Source organism: Octopus bimaculoides, chromosome 5 (genome assembly GCF_046866305.1).
Source record: "Octopus bimaculoides isolate indiv1 chromosome 5, ASM4686630v1, whole genome shotgun sequence".
Taxonomy (NCBI): domain Eukaryota; kingdom Metazoa; phylum Mollusca; class Cephalopoda; order Octopoda; family Octopodidae; genus Octopus; species Octopus bimaculoides.
In genome coordinates, this window is record NC_142932.1 from 95,871,171 (window position 1) to 95,893,301 (window position 22,131).

Here is a 22,131-nt window from a genome sequence, read left to right on the forward strand (position 1 = left end):
AGCATGGGTTGGACGATTTGGCTGAGGACTGAGAAACTAGATGGCTACACCAGGCTCCAATCTGATTTGGCAGAGTTTCTACAACTGGATGCTCTTCCTAGTGCCAACCACTCCGAGAATGTAGTGGGTGCTTTTACGTGCCACCGGCACGAAGGCCAGTCAGGTGGTACTGGCAACGGCCACGCTCAAAATGGTGTATTTTACTTGCCACCTGCACAGGAGCCAGTCCAGCGGCACTGGCAATGATCTCGCTTGAATGTTTTTTTCACAGAGCAAACGCCGATCGACAGCAGCGGTGGCCACGGAGAGGAGGCAACAATGGCGAAGGCGGCAGCAGCAGGTGGGCAGAAGGAACTGGTGAGAATGCATACGAGATGAGCGAGCGTGCGAGTGGTGGCATGCGTGGACAGAGTGGGCATTTGTCCATTTCATTCGTTCGTTGTCATCGTCCGTGCCATTCATCTTCTGCTGCTGCCACTATCAGGCTCCATAACATGTTGGCCGCATGATTCAGGGTGGGCAGCATGGCCATTGCAGCACTTCGCAACGATGACAGTCTGGCATTGAATGTAACTAATAAATTATTTCACAGATTTATAATAAAATGATAACATTTCAACTTACATTCTACATTGATCCAGTGTGTTTTATGTAATTCTTCTTTTTTATTGCACATGTTAGAAGCATAACAGGCGAAAACCTTATTATTTTGTGTTCGACTGATATTAGGAAATGTTAAATTTTGTGAGGTGTTGTTATTTGGATCCCACCTGTAGCTGTACTTTTCTGGATATCCATCTTTTGCCTTACAATGCAAAATACCTTTGTGACCTTCAAGAAAGGGTTCAGTAGCCTCGATTTGTATCTTATTAGGTGGATCTGTATAAAAGGAAATCAGATTATTTATGTAAATACTTGCATAAAGATATTTTATTTTTTGCTATTACATCAGCAATTATTTTTCCAAGTTGCATTGCATATAGAGAGCTGCTTACAAGATAGGAAAATTTTAAATAAATTTAATCAGAGTTGCAATATTTTAAGTTAGGAGAAAACATTCAATACAAATTTCCAAATTCTAACAAATATATTAGAATACACATCTATATAAGAAACCCTTGTATCCAAGAAATTCATCAGACTACCATTTGGTGAAAATTTGCAGAATAGAAGGAAACATTGAATATAAGTTTACATTAGTTCCACAACTACTATCATTAAGTGAAATTAAATAAAAATGTGTATGATGAAATATTAGATTTTTGTAAATTGGGATTGCTGATAATGGTAGAATTGTAATAAAATTAAGCGAGCTTAATGTCAAACTACAAAGAAATAGTGGTGTTTAAAAATTTTTATGAAAGATTGTTAGTGCAAATTTCTTGGGAAGTTTAACCTGCATATTTCCAAACTTCACAAAGTGCATTACATTATTAATTTCTTTTTTTTTACCTTTTATACTTGCTAGCTCTAAAGAGCACACAGTATTACTGAACCATGCTGTGGTTTCACATCCAATTTTAATGCCCAGTGCAAAACAAATTTGTAAAATTAGATGTAATGTGTCTGCAATACTGAACGCTTTGATATATTTATCTACACTATTGACAAATATAAGCATGATTATTTTTTTCTGACTTATGGATTCTTAAATTATATGTATATATCCTCCTATGGATAGACATGCATCATCATTATCATCGTCCTCATAAACATCTTCATTTCTTTGTCTACTTTCTATGCTAGCATGAGTCGTATATTTTAATAGGGTCCTGCAGGCTGAAGGACAACACCTTGCTTAAAAGTCACAGTTAATGGCATGATTTTTATAGATGGATGGTTTTCTTAATGCCAACCACTTTACAGAGTATATTGGATGCTATTTTTATGGCACCAACACTAATGAGTTTCCCCTGTAATCTACAAGATTGCAGAGCTGTTCAAATAAGAGAGAAAAGAGATAGGAAAAATGCTTTAAGTAAGGCGTTGAGAGGTCAAAGTATGATCGGGGAGAATGTTGCAGAAACAGGTTGCTGTATATAGGAAGATTTAAGGAGAACATTTATTTTACATGGATGGGTGGGGAGGAGACTGGAGAAGGAGCCAAGAGATAAATATGGTAAGGACAAGTTATTAAAACATAAATGCATGGGACATACCCAAGAGATATATACCAGAGAGGGATGCAGAAGATTGATGGGAGTGAGGAAAGGCTGCATGAAAGTGGAAGGAGTGTGAGGTGAATATGAGCATGAGGTGAAGGAGGTCAGCAGCACATAGGAAATAAATGTAGAGAGTGGTGAACAGGAGTGGAGGGGATCAATATGAGTGGAGTACAATTGAGAATGAGGAATGGAGGCTGAATGGGAATATTACAGGGGAGAAGGACAGTGACCAGCAGTACAGAGATAGCAATATGGTATAACAGGTTCTGTTTCAATTTCTTACAACAGTAGAATAATACAATAGATAGGAAAGCAATGGAGGGATGTGTGATAGAGTGACAAGGGGTGGGACTAGAGATTGCAAGTGGGAGATAGAATGATGGATATGGGGTTAGATACTGTAAGTGAAATAAGATGATAGGATAATAGATGTGAAGTTGTGGTTGTTAGTGGGGTTGGTGTGTAAAATGGATACCAACATGGAAAGGAATGTAGTTGTGGATAGCAAGAATAAGGAATGAGTGTCAATAGGAAGTGACAGGGATCATAAGTTACAAATGGGGATGAGAGTTTAAGATGGATACTAAGAAGGGTGGGGTGGGGGTTGTCAGTTGTTAAAATGAGGAGAAACCAGTTATCTGGATAGAAGATGGAGAGACGTATTTAGGTGCATAGTGTACATATACATTATACTCTGAAAGCCTCAGTTGTTAACATAGAAAGGTGAATCTTGTAGAGTACTGCATATTACTAATCAACTTGGTTTGTCATCTCTTCCATGAGTCCCAGCATCCTGAGATCAACCTTCACTACCTCATCTCATGTCTTTCTTTCCCTCAGGTTTCTTCTATTGTGAGTGATCATCACTTTTTTATACAACTCCTTTCATCCATACATAGCACATGTCCTCTCTCTTGTAGACTACATTTGATTCTTCTAATGACCAGTCTCTTTTCAGCACATTTGCATTCTGTACACTGACATTGCATATCCAGTGGCACATGCTTGTTTAATTTCTCGCTAGTCTTTGCAGGTCCTCTATATTCAAGGCCTACATCTCACTATCATGAAACACTCTTTTCTGAAAAAGAGTATCATGAATTCAACTTTTCACTCTGAGAGAAAAATTTATGTTTATGACAGAAGTAAAAAGTCCATGGCTCTTTCTATACTCCGTTTCTACATCCACTACCAATGTTGTTTACATCACTTAGATAACAAAAATTACCTATTTCATCTAGGGATCTTCCTAGGCCTTTGAAGACATCATTTCCTATGCTCATTTAGAGTTTATTACTCCAGTATATCTCTTACATACAAAGTCCACTTTGTCAACATTCCCATAATTCCATTGCACCTCTGGCACATCCACAGTTTGAACTGGGTACTCTACACCAAATTTCCACCCATCCCTTTTCTACATATCAAACAAGGCAATTCTCTGGATGGAAGAAGAGTCTTGTATGTTTTCTGATTTACTGAGACTTTAATGTTTGCCAAGTTAATGTTGAAACCTTTTGATTCCACATCTTTGCTTTCACACCTGCAAGTCTTTTCTAATCCTACTACAGCTTGTCTCAAACTCCCTTAAAAGGTCTTTGATAAATAGAAAGATACTGAGCATTAGTGGTATCCTACCTACATGCTAAATTCATCAGTGCTCATTGCTAATTCTCATCTTGCTGACAGCACTACTGTATGTCTTGTATGGCTCACATGAATCATTCATCTATTCCTAACTTCATCAGTAAATACTAGATCACCAAATGAATAATCTCTGTCAAAAGCTTTCTCCAGGTCATCAAATGCCAGGTACAACAGCTTAGTTTTAACCAGGTACTTCTCCTGAAGTAAGTTGTTTCACTAGGAATATGACATCAGTAGTACTTCTTTCTTGTACAAAGCTTAACTGCATCTCATCTGGGGTAACTCTCTCTCAAATCAATTGAAGCATAGTTGTTTTTCTGACTTTTATGACCTGGTCCAACATTTGATATCCCTCTAATTACCTATCTTCATTCTTAAATACATTTAAAGGGCTTCCAGGTATTTAGCCATACAATAGCATTTTTATATCAGAATTTGACCATGAGTTCATTCACTCTGAAAATTCAATTTACAGTATTCAACTACACATGAATTTCAACTCTACAAGTAGAAACGTTGTTCCAGGAAAATAAAACAACCTAACCAAACCATTTTACTATCACAGAATATTTATATTGATCACTTCACACAGTAATACCAACAGCTAATTCTACATATACAGAAGACTAGAATCTTACGTTTTAATAATTCTCTCATATTTGAATTAAAAAAAGAAAATGATAAAAACGGAAGATAAAAATTTTCAAAAGATTCTTCATTTATACTCACAATAAATAGTTAAATTCTTTTCGTGAGACACATTTGCAGCAATATGAATGCCCAGACACTTAACTGTTTGATGAGATTTGGAAAGTATTACATTAAGTTCAACTTCTTCTTTACTAGTATTTGATACATTTTTATACATCAGGGTTTCACTTGCTGGTGGATCACCACCTTTCCAGCTGCACTGGAATTTGGTTGGAGTATCAGTACATACTTTTCCACCAGAAACATTTAGTTTCATGCTATCTCTTTCTGGAGAATCTATGAATTTCAGAACATAAGAAGTAAAAAATTATTCCAAGCAAAATCAAATTAGCACAATTAGAAAAAATAGACAAAAAAGGCAGAAGCATATTTTGCATAAAAAGATGTTTGCCAAAATTTTGTTAATATAATTCTAATAAACATTTGAACATTGGCAAAAGAACATAAATTTTAGGAGAAAAAAACACACTTGTAATGAATCAGAATAACAATAATAATTGTTCCTAATTCAAGCACAAAGCCAGCAATTTTGAAAAGAGGGATTATGCTGATACCATTGACCCAAGATTGGTATTCTATTTTATTGGACAGATACCAAATTTGACTTTAGTAGAGTGGAAACTGAAGACAAAATATAAAGTGCCGTAAGTAAATAATCTTTTCTATTGGCACAAGGCCTGACATTTGGTGGGAAGGAACATGTCAATTACACTCAACTGGTGCCTATTTCATAGACACCCAAAAGGATGAAAGGTAAAGTCAACCTCAGCAGAATTTGAATACAGAATGTAAAATTGAAAGAAACACTGCTAAGCATTTTGTCTAGCATGCTAAGGATTCTGCTTGCTCTCCTCCTTATTATAATAATAACAACAACAACAATAACAATAATAATGATAATAATAATAATAATAATAATAATAATAATAATGGTTTCAAATTTTTGCTACAAAGGCAGAAATTTGGTGGGGAGTGTATTACATCGACCCCAGTGTTCAACTGGTACTTATTTTATCGACCCCGAAAGGATGAAAAGCAAAGTTGACCTCAGCAGAATTTGAACTCATAATGTAGTGACAGGTGAAATACCACTAAGCATTTTGCCCAGCATGCTAATGATTCTGCCAGTTTGCTGTCTTATACAATAATAAGAAGAAGAAGAAGAATGCGACTGTTATCAAATGAACAATATTTCAACATCTTGTGTGTTTTTCATCTCAATCTACTTCATTTTGGTAATATTTAAAGGAATGAAGTAGATTGGGATGTTTATTTTGAACTTGTGGAAGACACACAAGATGTCAAGATATTGTTCATTCGATAACAGTCGCACTCTTCTTATTGCTCCTTGACTTTCTGGAAGAGTAACATCAATCCTTTAAATATTACCAAAATGAAGTAGATTTTTTTCTCCCCTAGGCACAAGTCCCAAAATTTTGGGGGAGGGGGGCCAGTCGATTAGATCTACCCAGTACGCAACTGGTACTTAATTTATCAACCCTGAAAGGCTGAAAAGCAAAGTCGACCTCGGCGGAATTTGAACTCAGAACCTAAAGACAGATGAAATAGTGCAAAGCATTTCGTCCGGTGTGCTAACGTTTCTGCCAGCTTGCTGCCTTCAAAATGTAGTAGGTTGAAAAGTTTTGAACTTGTGAAAGACACATGAGATGTCAAGATATTGTTCATTTGATAACAGTTGCACTCTTCTTATTGTTTCTTTACTTTCTGGAAGAAGTAACACAAATCCTTTTAATAATAATAATAATCCTTTCTACTAAAGATATAAGACCTGAAATTTTAGGGGAGGGGACTAGCTGATTACATCGACCCCAGTATTACACTGGTACTTATCAACTTCAAAAAGATGAATGGCAAAGTCTACCTCAGTGGAATTTGAACTCAGAATGTAGCAATGAGTGAAATGCTGCTCGGCATTTTGTCCAGCATGCTAATGATTCTGCCAGCTCACCACCACCTTAATAATGAAAATAATAACAATGTGGAATTTGGTCTATACACCAAGCTGCTTCGCTCTCTTTCCTACTATCTCCTCCAACCCTCACTTATTTATGATTATCTCAAGTACAAGACAATAGTTGAAACTAAACATTTAATAATACCACACAGTAGTAAGAGCAAAGATTGTATCTTAAGATGATTACAATACTAGTGATTGTAGGAGCACTTGAAATGAACAAACTTTAAATTATTTGAGAATGATCCCTGGATTACCATCCATGCAGGAAAAGCAAAAGTTTGTAGTAACTGGTACATGACATGTAGTAAGAAAAGCATTGTTACTGTGAAATTTCTTTCCTTTTTTGCCCTTTATTTTCTTTGTTTACTATTATATTTTATATTTTTTTCTTTTTCTCTCTGTCTTTCTCCCCACCCCACTTTTTTTTCTTTCTATCACAATTTGGTGTGATTATGTTAATGTCCTACAAATCTATACTGTGTGTTTTTCTGCCCTTGGTGTCAGAAAGGCACTCAGCAAGAAAAGGAAACAGAATTGAAAAATGATAATAATAATAATAATAATAATAATAATAATAATAATATTAATAATAATAATAATAATAATAATAATAATAATAATAATAATAATAATAATAATAATTAACAGAGCCCATAATAAAACCAAGCAAAAGAACAGCAGACAGATAATAATCATCATCATCACCGTTTAACATCCGCCTTCCATGCTAACATGGGTTGGAGACAATTTGACTGAGGACTGGCAAACCAGATGGCTGCACCAGGCTCCAGTCTGATCTGGCAGAGTTTCTACAGCTGGATGCCCTTCCTAACACCAACCACTCCGAGAGTGTAGTGGGTGCTTTTACGTGCCACCGGCACAAGGGCCAGTCAGGCAGTACTGGCAACGGCCACGCTCAAAATGGTGTATTTTACATGCCACCTGCACAGGAGCCAGTCCAGCGGCACTGGCAACGATCTCGCTCGAATGCTTTTTCACGTGCCACCGGTACAAGTGCCAGTAAGGCGACGCTGGTAACGATCACACTCAAATGGTGCTATTTACGTGCCACTGGCATGGAAACCAGACAGCTGCTCTGGCAATGATCACGCTCAGACGGTGCTCTTAGCACTCCACTGGCACAGGTGCCAGTCATCGAATTTGGTTCAATCACAATTTCAATTTCACTTTCCCCAACAGGTCTTCGGAAGCTGAGTTTAGTGTCCAGTTAATCATATGGTCCAGGACCATATATACAAACAGACAACAGGTCTCCCCATGGGATCCAGTTTCTCGGGCCTACTAGCCATCACTTATATGAACCATCTGGAACACCGAGCACTCAACATCTGCCGCTCATGCGCATTCTTCACCAGGTACGTAGATGACATCCTCATACACACAACCTCCCGTGAAGAGGCTGAGAGAATATTCACGACCTTCAATAGCATGGACATGAACATAAAGTTCACTATAGAACATCCCGACATCACTGGATCACTATCATTACTTGAATTCAAACTGAATATAACAGAAGAAGGAGAGATCCACACCGAGTTCTACAGGAAAGCAGCCAGTAGAGATATGTCTGTCCAATACAATTCAGCACTTCCATTCGGTGCCAAAATAGGATACGCCAGAAACGAACTTGCACGTATCCAAGGCAAGTGCAGCAGAAAGGAGGACAAGATGACCCACACTACATGCTTCCTAAATATACTGAAAACCAACGGGTATCCTAGATCTATTATAAATCAGCTTAAGTACCCAAGATGACCAGCATGCCGAACACATAGAAAACCCAGCAACACATGCTTCCTTAAAATACCCCATTTTAGTGAGAGGATAACTACAGCCATCCGAACAGCCATAAGAAGAGAAGAGCTAGACACACAACTAGCCCACCCCGGCCCCTCTCTGAGAGAACACCTCGCAAAGAAATGAATAAGGGACAACAATCAATGCACATTAACAAATTGTCCCATCGTGACACACATTTATACCAACGAGTAAATACTGTATATAGAATACAATGTAACAAATGCAACAAGTTTTATGTGGGTAGCACAAGACCGTTACACATCTGCATCAAAGAACATCTGAACATGAGAGCCTCTTCCTTCAGAAAATATCTAGACAGATGCCGGAACACTGACAAGAGCATATCAGTCACAATTGAGGACAATGAAAGAAATTTGGGTAATTTAAGAATTAAGGAAGCATTACTCATACACAGACTAGGACCCCGAATTAACAACAGGCTAGAGATTGGTAATCAATATATTATTTAGCTAGATCTGGACGCGCGTAGGTTCATTCTTAATAAAACGCTCATGTATTGTTTATAACAAAAAAAATGAGAAGTTGCACATATAACACATAATTTAGAAGCAGCGCTACAGATATACCAACACACACGAGATTGAAACATAGCCGACCTCACACACTACTCATGAGGAATTCCGGAAGGAGGTTTGTGAGACCACTACTACGTCACTTCCGGAAAAAAAAAGAAAAGCCGTTAGTAAACAGTTTATAGCATAGACTCCTAAGAAGATCTGAAGAAGGAATTGTATTCCGAAATATCATCGAACTATTAATAACTAGATTATAACAAATATATAGTCCATTTTTTAATATTATAGTGCATTATTGTACCATTCAAAATTTTATATATATATATATATATATATTGTGTCTGGGGAGAGTCATTCTCTTTTAGTGCCTTGTAATTTAACACACACACTGGTAAAATTTCCACTCATTCCCTTCTTTATTTTTGAAAAATTTTCATTGCATCTTGCAACCTTTTCACTAGTTGTTGACTCTGTCCATTATTCACACTGTGTTCTGTATATATATATATATATATATATATATATATATATATATATATATATATATACACACATATATAAATTTAAAGAATGGAGTAAACGCATATTATAACTGCATACTTTTATTCCGACATATGTTTCGAAGAATTACAATTTATGCGATCCATAGGAATCGGCGATGTTAAAAATGTAAACTTCTCTTCAGGGAAATGTATGGGAACTAGCTTAAACGTAAGACATTATAACCGAATATGAGAACTATAGTTGGAGAAGGTTATAACGTAATTCATTTGAAAAAACCGTTGGAGATTAGGGCGCTACCAGATAGTACGTTGGACAAGAAGGGAAGAAAAGAAAAGAAAAAAGAAAAAAAGAAAAAGAAAATTCAGAGTGTAGAGTTGGGAGACGATAGGATAATATAAATTCTATAATTAAATTCAATAATAAACTATGGATACGTAAGGACACCCCAGAAGGATTTGATGTCCCTATGGGAACTTTCGATTCAGCACAAATAGCTGATTTGGTCTGCACATACATTCTTTATGAATTAGAAGACCAATTCCCAAATGTTAACAGTGGTCTATACAGAGACGACTGTTTACTCTATTTGGATAATACCACAAACCAAAAAATACAAAAAGTTAAAAATAGACTAGCTAGGTTTTTCAGTAGAATGGGCTTTACTATAATATTTGAAGACGAAACATCTATAGCCAACTTCCTGGATGTCACTCTAGACCTACACACAAAAACCTTCTTCCCTTATCACAAACCCTCCACTAACCTTAAATACATTAGCAAGTTCAGTAATCATCCAAATTCGGTAACAAGAAATTTAGTTAGGAAAATTTCACTTAGATTATCCAATTTATCCACAAACGAAAATACTTTCAATAAGGAAGCTGACTTTTACAACTCAGCCTTATTAAAAGCAGGGTATAGAGAAAAAGTTAGCTATATTTATTCTACTTATGAAACCGATTCCCGTAATAATAATAATAATAATAATATAGATTTTAATATTAACAGCAACAATAAATACAATTATCATTCTCATCATAAAATCTTTGACGATAATAACCAGTCAAATATTTCTTCACGAAATAGGGGAAGTAACCGTCAGTTTAAACCCTTTTTCAATAATAATAATAAACTGAAACTATTTAGAAATAATACTAACAAATATTCTAAAACAGAATCCAATAAAAATGTCTGGATGATACTACCTTTTAGTAAAAATGTAAAATCAAACTTGGTTTCCCAGTTCCAAAATGCTGTTAATAAGAATTTTCCAAAACATTCTCATTACTTCCCAGTCATAAATACGCACAGGGTTAGATTCGGTTTCTCTAACACGAAAAACATCTCACAAATAATATCCGCACACAATATGAGGCTTTTACATCCGCAAGAGAGTACCAACAGTAATAACATTAAGCCAGATATTATTAACCTTTACCATAATAGCAATAATAACACTAATAATAAACCAAGGAACAATAATTATAACATGATATATAATAGTAATAGTCACAACAACAAAATCAGTATTTCTGAAGTTAATAGCAAAAGAATTAGTTTTTAAGTGATAATGCCAAACTCAAAAACAAGTCAGTACTCCTACAAGTGTTTCCTTTTATATTGGATCTTCCTCTTCACCAATATCCTCAAGAATCTCTAATCATTATTCTTCATTTAGAGATAGAAACAACAGAAATACCACGAGCCTTAGTAAATTAATTTGGGAACTAAAAGACAATAACATAAAATTTAAACTAGACTGGCTTAGTCTTTCTATTTCTAGGCCATATGAAAAGGGTGGAAGATTCTGTTCTTTATGTAATACTGAACTGTTCTTCATATTATTTTCAAAGAATAAACCGGTAAACACGTTCATCGAAAACTCTTACAGATGTAAACATTGGCAGCAACACGTGTTTACAGCGTTTAAATAACAATCACTTATTTACAAAACGCTATCAAATTAACTCGTAATACATGAGTTCCTCAAATAGTTCTAGAAAAACATGGCATTCACTCCCTCATATGTTAAAAGATATCATAGATTGATTACAATTGACATATTTTATCTAAACATTCTTTATTTGTAAACCTAAACTAGAACACCTGTAAAATCTTTAAACACAAAATAGCGCATTATTTTTAGTTTAATTCATAGTAAAATTTACCCACAACAATTGCTTAATATACAATGCCCTATTAACCTTACTTTTTCTTTTTCATATTTCATTGTACCTCAATATCATTCATTTACGACTTCCAATTTATTCACCAATTTGTTTAGCAATAATAAGAGTTATTTATGTTCTTGGCTTTATTAGTGAGAGTTCTCTAAATCTACGATCCTAATTCATCATTTCAACGTTCCTAGAAACATCGTTAGTTTTAAAACAATCATAGTTTAAGTATTTATTCTCGTAACAAGATATATCCCAAACATTTAAATATCTCATTATATGACGCATAATTTACTGATCAACATAATATATTTTTACTTTCAAATCTCGATAAAACTTTTACACTAATAGATATGTTACGGAATTACTGTAGTAAACCTTATTTATAATATTAACTTTGTCTTCTTAAGCAATATTTACTCTTTTAACCCCTATTTCAGCCCAACTTTTCTTACATATATTAATAAAATAATCAATTCATGTAGATTAATAGACCACCCATTAACTTTATTATTCATTTATTTATTAATTAATTTTCAATCATTTAATATCTCATTCACTAATATATGAATTACCTTCCGATAAATATCCTTCCACTTTATTACTAATTACCACACATCGACAGTATTTATATACGTACTAAGGAGTGTATAATATTGCGTATGAGTCTCTATGTAAATACATGTAACAACACATACATTAAAAAAATATGTGTGTGCGAATGTATGTGTATGAGTGTTCATATATACACGTGTATCTGTGTGTGTGTGTGTGTATATATTCATATTTTTGTATGAAACTATATGTGTTTGTATAGATTTTTGTATATATATATTTTTTTTGTTGTTGTTATTATTTATTAAAAAGTATATATATAAATATGTATGTATATATGCTTGGTTGGATGCATGTATGTTTATGTGCACAGATATGTTTATGTATTTTTATATATATACATATATGTGTATGTGTGGATATGTATGTATATATATATATATATGTGTGTGTGTGTGTGTGTGTGCGTGTGTTTGCACGTTTAGGTATGCATGTGTGTATATGTATGTGTTTATGTATGTATATGTATGTATGTGTATGTATATATATATATATGTATATATATATATATATATATATATATATATATATATATATATATATATATATATATATATATTTATATATGTATATATATATATATATATATATATATATATATATATATATATATGTGTGTGTGTGTGTGTGTGTATGCATGTGTGTGTGTGTATATGTATGTATATATGGGTATGGATGTGTGTATATATGTATATATATATGTGTGTGTATGTATGTATGTGTGTGTGTGGGTTTGTACGTAGGTGTGTATATAGATATGCATATATGCATATGTTCGAGTATATGTGTGTTTGTTTGTGTATATATGCGCATACACATAAGTATAAATGATTATATACATTCATCTCAATATTTTTGTAGAAACACAAGATTAACCCCATTTATAATGCCTTTTTATTACATAACATTCCTCTCCAATTTTTATCGGATTTATATCATCCTATCATCTCCCAACTCTACACTCTGAATATTCTTTTTCTTTTTTTCTTTTTTCTTCCCTTCTTGTCCAACGTACTATCTGGTAGCGCCCTAATCTCCAGCGGTTTTTTCAAATGAATTACGTTATAACCTTCTCCAACTATAGTTCTCATATTCGGTTATAATGTCTTACGTTTAAGCTAGTTCCCATACATTTCCCTGAGGAGAAGTTTACATTTTTAACATCGCCGATTCCTATGGATCGCATAAATTGTAATTCTTCGAAACATATGTCGGAATAAAAGTATGCAGTTATAATATGCGTTTACTCCATTCTTTAAATTTATATATACTCAAATACCCAAAATATCAAGGAGTTTCTACCTCATAGACAGGAGTTACACCACAGTTATTTTGTGATCTTTGCTACCCTGGTATCTATTAACCAATTTATTTTATCCGAGTTATTTATTACTAGGAGAAAATAGATACATTTAATAAAATATATACACATATATATATGCAGTCGTGTGTTTCTGTTTGTTGCCCCACCATCACTTGACAACCGATCTTGGTCCGTTTATGTCCCTGTAACTTAGTGGTTCAGCAAACGGAATTGATAGAATAAGTACTAGGCTTGCAAAGAATAAGTCTTGTGGTCAATTTATTCGACTAAAGGCGGTGCCCCAGCATGGCCACAGTTAAATGACTGAAACAAGTAAAAGAATAAAGGAATACCACACACACACACACACACACACACACACACACACACACACACACACACACACATACTTATCTGTATGTGTGTGTGTGCATCTTTATGTTTGATTTTCACCACTTTACAGCCAGTGTAGATTTTTTTACCACTCACTTACCTAGCAACTTCACTAAAAGAAAGATAGCACAATGTGTTAAATTAAAACGGTAAGTATTGGGTCCATCTAATTGACTAAGCCTTTCAAGGTAGTGCCCCAGTATGGCCACAGTACAATGACTGAAATAAATAAAGGAGTAATAGAAAAAAATTACATGCTTAACTGTGCAAAAAATAATTACTTACAAAATACTGTAATATTGAACATGCTTGTATGAAAACCAGTACTGCAAATAATGCTCATGTTGTCTTCTGCTAAACTGACATTGGTTATACTCAATGTGCAGCTCTTGTCTTGGCGGCTACCAAAATATTTAGGCTTATTTTGGTTTTGTGTTCCAAAGTATTTAGCGATAAGTGTTCCATTTCCAGTATACCAAGTTGTTGAAGTACCACAAGCTTTGCATTCCAATGTAAATTTTTTATCCTTTATGGCATTTGGTGTTTCAGAACTTGGATAAAGATTCCCACTATTATCTAAAAGACAAATTATTACAAAATAAATAAATCATTATTCACCAAATGACAGAACATTTTTAGTATAATAAAACAAGTCTGATTGTATTCCATTTGTATAAAAAAAAAACTGATAATATAAAACAAATATTACATGTAAAAAAAGGTTTCTTTTATTCTGCAGAATACAAATTAAAATCAGTTAAAACACATTGAAAAATATTTTATGGAGAAATGGGTTAAGTAGAGTGATTGTGAGCAAAAATCGTAGTCAAATACCAAGGTAAGTTCGTTAACTGACAACACAACATCTCTGGTTAATGCTTTTAAAGACAACTTTAAACAGAGGTTTGGTAATGTATTAATAAAATTATTACTTGCAAGAATACTATGCTCCTTTCCAGTAGATTAATATTGAGTTGTTAAATAATTAATTGTCAGTCGGGTAGATCATGCATGTGTATGTATGACAAACACTCATCAACAACAGACTTACTCAATTTACCTACATCTTTTAAGAATATAAACACCTTGTGAGCATAATAACATTGTGCAGAATATTCAAAAGTATATTTTTAATCCCATATATTTTCATATCTACATTTATATATCTATATATATAAGTATATATATATATATATATACTTATATATATGTATGTATATATATATATATATATATATATATATATATATATATATATATATATAAATATATATATATATATAAATATATATATAAATATATATATATATATAAATATATATATATATATAAATATATATATAAATATATATATATATATATATATATATATATATATATATATATATATATATATATATATATATATAAAAATATATATATATATATATATAAATATATATATAAATATATATATATATATAAATATATATATAAATATATATATATATATATATATATATATATATATATATATATATATATATATATATATATATATATATATATATATATATATATATAAATATATATATATATATAAATATATATATATAAATATATATATAAATATATATATATATATATATAAATAAATATATATATATATATATATATATATATAAAAGTATATATATATTTAAGTATATATATATATATATGAGAGCTATTGGTATCCAAAAGACGCAAGGTGGCAGGTAATGCTATGTAATTGCTATGGAAGGACTGTAGTTAAACTCTCGGTTCGATAATGATATGAGTGAGGAGTCTAATGCAGGTCTTGTATGAACATGTATATGTTAAATAAAATGAGACAACAAAGCCAAGGCTGTGTGGAATTTTCAGGACATTCATAAAGAAAAAGTTAGTCTTACAGCTGTTTCTGGGATATTAGGGGTATCACTTCATCAGAGATGATGTGAGCTGGTTAAATAGAGGGAAATATTAGAGTTCAATATAAGGAGTTATTTTGGAAAAGGATGGAAATGAAGAGTATAGAGGGAAATAGGAGAATGAAAGTAGAAATAAAAATATATAAAGATGTTATATTTGCAGTCCCATTATCCAAGGAAAGTGATGTGTAGTAGTGGTAGAAATGCTTCATGTCCATGGTATGTAAATTCCAATAGTTCATATTCTGTTATTACAGATGGAAAGTATGGAGAAGTAGATCCCATGTGCTGTTCATACAAAGGGGTCTTGTGGTGTGAATGAAAATTTGAGAATGTAGTGGTAGTATTAAGTGAATAGAGTGGGGAGAAGAGATGTGTATGTTTAAATTATGAGAAAGGTCAAAAGGAAAAGGTGAGAAAAGAAGGAAAGAAAGCGGGAGAGAAAATGAAAACAAGAAGAGAAAATGAGAAAACAATGAAAATAGTGAAAGAAATTGAAAAAAGGAGTGTAAGTTGGGGGTCAAGATATTATGAGGAGTGCTGAGAAAGGAGTAGGAAGGGATAGGCAGAGATGAGTATGTATGCAATGAATAGCTGTGAGGTGGGGTGATATGTTAGAATGGAACTAAGAGATAGGTACAGAAAAGGTATAGGGGTGGGGTTTCTAAAGTGAGTAATAAACCTCAAAACGGAAGGGAAGAATACTAAGATATAACGGTCAAGTTTCTATAAATAGACATGTATTTATTGTACTGGCTAATGTGATAGTGTGGGTTGAGGAATCAGAGAGAAAGAAAGATGAGTATATTGATATAGGCATGCGTGCACTACTATATAGGCCTGCATACTTGTGTACTTAAATCCATATGCATGTATGAATATATATATATATGTGTGTGTGTGTGTGTGTGTACACATGCACACACCCATAAATATATGCATACATGTGCATACATATACACACACGTGCACACATACACATGCATATACACACACACTCACACATATATATAGACATACACACACACACATATACATTCACATACGTACACATATGCATGTCCATATATGTAATATTAAACAATTAAAATAGATTGGAGAGTTAAGAAATTAAAAACGGAACCAATAGAAAGTCAAATAGGGTTGCTGGAGATTACGTAAGGGGTTTTCAGGATATGTGCTGTGTGGTTATTTAGGTTGTATTTAGATTTGTGGTAAAATTTGAAGGTATGAAAAAAGTAGTGGTCGCATGTAGCAAGGGCCTCATTATGCCTATTTAGTAGAACTGAAGAGTTGTGTTTTAATGTGGGATGCTTCATTTGGGCATACCTTACTGGCTGAACATTGACCTTAGTATGGAAGCCCTGAATCTATTGTGGACTATGACAAAATGTATAGAATATTTCTATTTTTGAGATGATGTATGTGACTGGCAAGTGTTGTGGATTTACTGTGTTTCTCGTATCTAAAAGAATTGAGATGCACAGTATATCACTGTTAAAAATTTATGGTTGATCCTATATATATGGTTGTAGAATTGTGTAATGTGTTGAGGACGGTACATTTACAAATTACATTAGACCTTCTACAATGGGTTTGTAGAGGGCAGATGGTCCCAGGACAGCAGTTACATGGTAGTGCATTGTGGGGATTTTTCTCAGGAATGGAGGAGGTAATACTATCAGAGAAGAGGTTAGAGATGGGGTCTATGTTATTAACATTATTATTACTATTATCATTACTATTTCTATCCTTGTTGTTATTTATCCTGTCTGTAATAGCGGTGGAAGTTGTGGTAGTTGTATTCTGGTTAGTGTTAGTGGCATTGGTAAGGTTTCCATTGTATTCTAAAGTAAGGGGTTCGATATTGGAGTGATGTCTACGTTGGGCGCTCATGTATTCAGAGTTGTTACAGTGTAAATTTTGATAATAAAGAGAAAGTTTTCATTTATTAGAAGTTGTTATGATAGACTCAAAGTTAGGCGGGGAGCAGTAGGATAGCTTTAAGGGAGATCTATTACAGATAGAGTAGTATTTACGTTGACGAGGGAAGTTGGAGTCTAGTATATTAAAAATAGATTTAGTTAAGTTTTTAATGTTTAGTGAAAAGTGGGGTGTATACCATAGAATAGAGCGTCCACCACTTTTTTTGGTTGCTTAGGGGTAGTATTATCTATATTTTTAGAAATTAGAGAGGGTAATATGGCCCATTATTGTTAGTTGTTTTAGCTTTTGACCTAGTGTTATATGTGTGCATGTGGGGTCAAAGTTATCTTAATCTAGGTTCTCCCGGGGTTCTAGTATAGGGTATGTGTAGTTTGTTGTGATTTTGATGGTCGGCGTGTCATTGTGATATCATTTGAGCTATATGTTACTTGAGCCAAGTATGAGAGATGTATTTTATTTGTTGGGAGAAGCTGTTGGCAGTGAGCGTTTGATTATAATATGGGGCATGGTTATTGAATATTTCTTCAGTGGATGAGAGGTCAGATATATGAATCAAGATACCCTCAAGTATATTATCAAAGGTGGATTTGTGGTGATTGGAAGTAATGTTTAAGTACTTGAGGTATTGGTTAGGTTTGTAATATGGGGAGTATTGAGAGGTTTCTAAGTTTTTAGTTTTACGTCTAAACTTAGAAACCTCCCAATAAATAACAACAACGTTAGAAATAGTAATGATAATAGTAATAATAATGTTAATAACATAGACCAATTTAACCCCATCTCTAACCTCTCCTCTGACATAAAGAAGTACCAATCTCTAACTGTAAAAGGGAACTGTAGAAGAGGTAGAGCCAGAAAGACATAGAGTGAGGTGGGGATATATGATCATCAGATGTTGAGTTTCAAGGAAGCGATGACAAGTGAGCAAGACTTATGGTAATTTGGTGTGCTTGAGAAGATATGTCAAGCTTAGTGAAATCATAGTTGCAGCCAGTGCTGGTAATATGTAAAAGGCACCCATAAAACACTATATTGTAGGTGAGCAAAAGAAAAATAATGAATCAACAAGGTTTGGTTAACTGCGTACAAGATCGTGTTTGAAGCTTAAAGTAAAAATATTTTACTTACTGCTCTCATCAGCGACAATATTCCATAGCATAAATTTATGAGTATTTCAAAACATGCATGCGATCAGCGACATCACATGACCAATATCCATTCACACTCGTAAAAATATACTGCCAAGTAGAATTCACATCTTTCTTTTATACCCACATGTAATGTGTTAAGATTTAGACCACAATAAATACAGTTTCGTTCATGGAGTAAATTTATTCAAATATTAATTACAATAGGGGCTTTAGTGTCTATTTCTGTAGTGCGTGGTGAAGTGTAAAGCCAATTTCTTGTTATAATTATGTATATAATTATAAGATATTTTGTACAATTTACCTATGAGATTTTTATTTCTGCACTGACCATCTGGTAAAAATATTATTGATTTTACCCTTTTATTATAATTAATATTTGAATAAATTTAGTCCATGATCAAAACTGTGTGTTATTCTTGGAGATTTTAATGTGGTAATAGGAGCTTTAGCATCTATTTCTGCAGTGTGTGGTGAGGCATAAAGCTGATCCCTTGTTATAATTATGTATATAATTATAAAATATTTTATATATATATCATCATCATCATCATCATCATCGTTTAACGTCTGCTTTCCATGCCAGCATGGGTTGGACGATTTGACTGAGGACTGGTGCAACCGGATGGCTACACCAGGCTCCAATTTAATTTATATATATATATACATATTTTTATATATATAAATAAATACACATACACACACACACACACACACAACACATATACATGTACATGTATATACATATATATACATTTGAAAAAATGAATAGAAATGGCTTTTCTGATAATTTTTCCACTTTGATAATCAGATGTTAATAAGTTATTAGGTGTTTACAAAAGGTGACTCAGATAGGAGTTTCTTGTTTAATTCCTCCCTCGGTTATATTTTTGGGTTATTCTTCATTTTGTTTTTATTTTCAAAAAATCTTTTTACTTGTTTCAATCATTAGACTGTGGCCATGCTGGGGCACTGCCTTGAGGAATTTTTAGTCAAATGTATTGACCTAGAATCTTTTTTAGGTGATTTTCAGCCAGCACATGAAGTTAAGCCTAAAAAGTCTCTCCATATGCTAGAAATACCACCAAATCTTTCAAATTTTTCTTTATATATATGATGTAAAGGAAGAAAAAGACGGAAGCAAAGAGAGAATTACATTAGTCTTACCTGTCGGTCCGGAAAAAAGGTCACTTTCAACATCCACATGCTTCAATCTGCAAGGTTCATTCCACATCCATGTGCACAATCCATCACTCTACAGTCTCACATGTCAGCTCTGATGTGCTGTCTGCCGCCAACTGACTCCTCGCACTTTCCTGATGCTGCATGCCCACCGCAGCACTTCTGGTGGGACCCACTAGCCCCACTTCCAACAGGAGATGCCTACTCTCTCACTTCCGATCCTTCCCCACAACACATCTGCCCACACCAACCTGCCCACACCCTCTTCTCAACCTTGACCACATGCCTTAACTTGTCTCATAACCAGCCAACCAGTGAGGAGGGCACTGCTCCCTCTGTGACCACCATGGAACTTCAGGACTGGCCTCAGTTCCTAGCATGTTGCTGCCAGGTTCGTCATCTTGTCCATTACTGTTGGCCCCATTCTCTGTCACAGTGATGATCCTACACACATCCAAAACATGTCATGGCATGCCATCTACAGACATATTGTTCCTCAAATTCACAGAGGTTATTATCCCCTTTCCCCACTGTGATGTGCACCATGCATTTGGGGGTTTAACCCAAACTTCTTCCCTGACCTGCACAAAGGCATGCTCTTTCTCTTCTTTGAGATGCAGCGACGCAGTATATGGATGTCTCCACTCATACTTGAATATTGCCCTGTGTGGCACTGACTCCTCAGCCTGTCCCATCCTGGGCGACATATTATACCAAAACAAGGCTTCGACCGGTGAAATGTGGCCCCTTTCTGCAATGGTCTCGATGGTACAACGATGCCTCTCCACAACCTCATTGCCACTTGGCAGGTATGCTGCCCTGAAGAAACAGCTGACATGCCACTTGTCAAGCATTTCCCCCATCACCTGAGTGAAACACAGTGCCATTGTCTATAAACAGTTCATCCATGGGGCCTCGTTCTAGTAATGTCTCATTCAGTATTCTTGTGATTCCGTCCGCGGTCCCCATCTTCATCTCCCCTCATTTGGCCAACCAACCCAGTCTGCAGTCGACCATCAAGAGGTATGTTCCCTGCTGGTAGTGTGTCACGTCCACTGCCAGTCGTTTCCAGTTGTGTTCCACTGGAATGCTTCCTGCTTCATGCACACCCGGAGTGGGGTCAATGCACCAGCCTTGTCTCTCTGTAGCTTGAGTTCCAGTGCAGCTCCTCCTTCCATCACCTCCGGCAGTTTGGCAGTTAGCCTAAAACTCTTCAGGTGACTTATGACCTCCTTTGCCGACACTATGCTCTTGTCCACCAGGATGTCATCGATATAAGAAGTGGTGGCTCTTTTCACTTTATCAGCCTTTCCCAGGATGGTTTTAAGAAACGTCGCCATAATCTTTGGTGCTGAATTCAGCCCGAATCCCAACCTGGTCAGGCAGTATGTCTGTCCCTTATACCGTACCAGCTGATATCTCCAGTCTCTCAGCCACATGCAGCTGCAGGTATACCGACTTCAAATCGATGATTGTGGAGGCCCCTGTCATCTGCCTTCACTCTATTTGTTGCCCGTATGGCACAATACATGGTCGTTCAGCTCTCGGAAGGCCAATACTGGCCTAACTTTATGCTTCGTCGGATGCACCACTGCCATGAGTGGTAGCACTCCACTCTTCACTTCCTCCTTCCAAGGAATCAGAATACCTTCCTTGATCCACCAGTCCACCTCTCCCTCGAACTTGCTGCACCATATTTTTCTTCGCAACTCTTACTACTCACCTGTTGCGGACTCACAGCACATACCATCTCTCCATCACCAAACGCTACTCCGGCTTCATTGACTGTAACACCTCCCAAACAGACAATGGCGTCCATCCCCATCACCACATTGATACCGAGCACTACACGATCAATCACAATCGCACACAACCTCGATCTTGTTCTTTGTACCACCATCTCCACATTGCTACTTCCTCTGCATTCAATTTCTGTATCGTCAACAGCCTTTACACTACACACTCCACTCCATTCTTCTACCACCTCTGGAGTCATTAGGGTTGTTGAGCAGCCCATGTCCAAGAGGGCTCGTGACACCTTTCCATTCACCATGACTTCTACTACTAGCAACA

The 22,131-nt window shown here is 34.8% G+C and overlaps 1 protein-coding gene across 1 annotated transcript in view; it reads right to left on the minus strand.

The window, feature by feature from the left end:
• Positions 1-22,131, minus strand: part of LOC106874549 (hemicentin-1-like) — a 136,207-nt gene that overhangs the window by 81,754 nt on the left and 32,322 nt on the right. Inside the window, exons 4-6 of the mRNA XM_089352716.1 lie at positions 14,136-14,426; positions 4,542-4,799; positions 625-879 (exon numbers count right to left, since the gene is read on the minus strand). Coding sequence (XP_089208842.1) covers positions 625-879; positions 4,542-4,799; positions 14,136-14,426 — 804 coding nt within the window. The remainder of the gene's footprint in view (positions 1-624; positions 880-4,541; positions 4,800-14,135; positions 14,427-22,131) is intronic.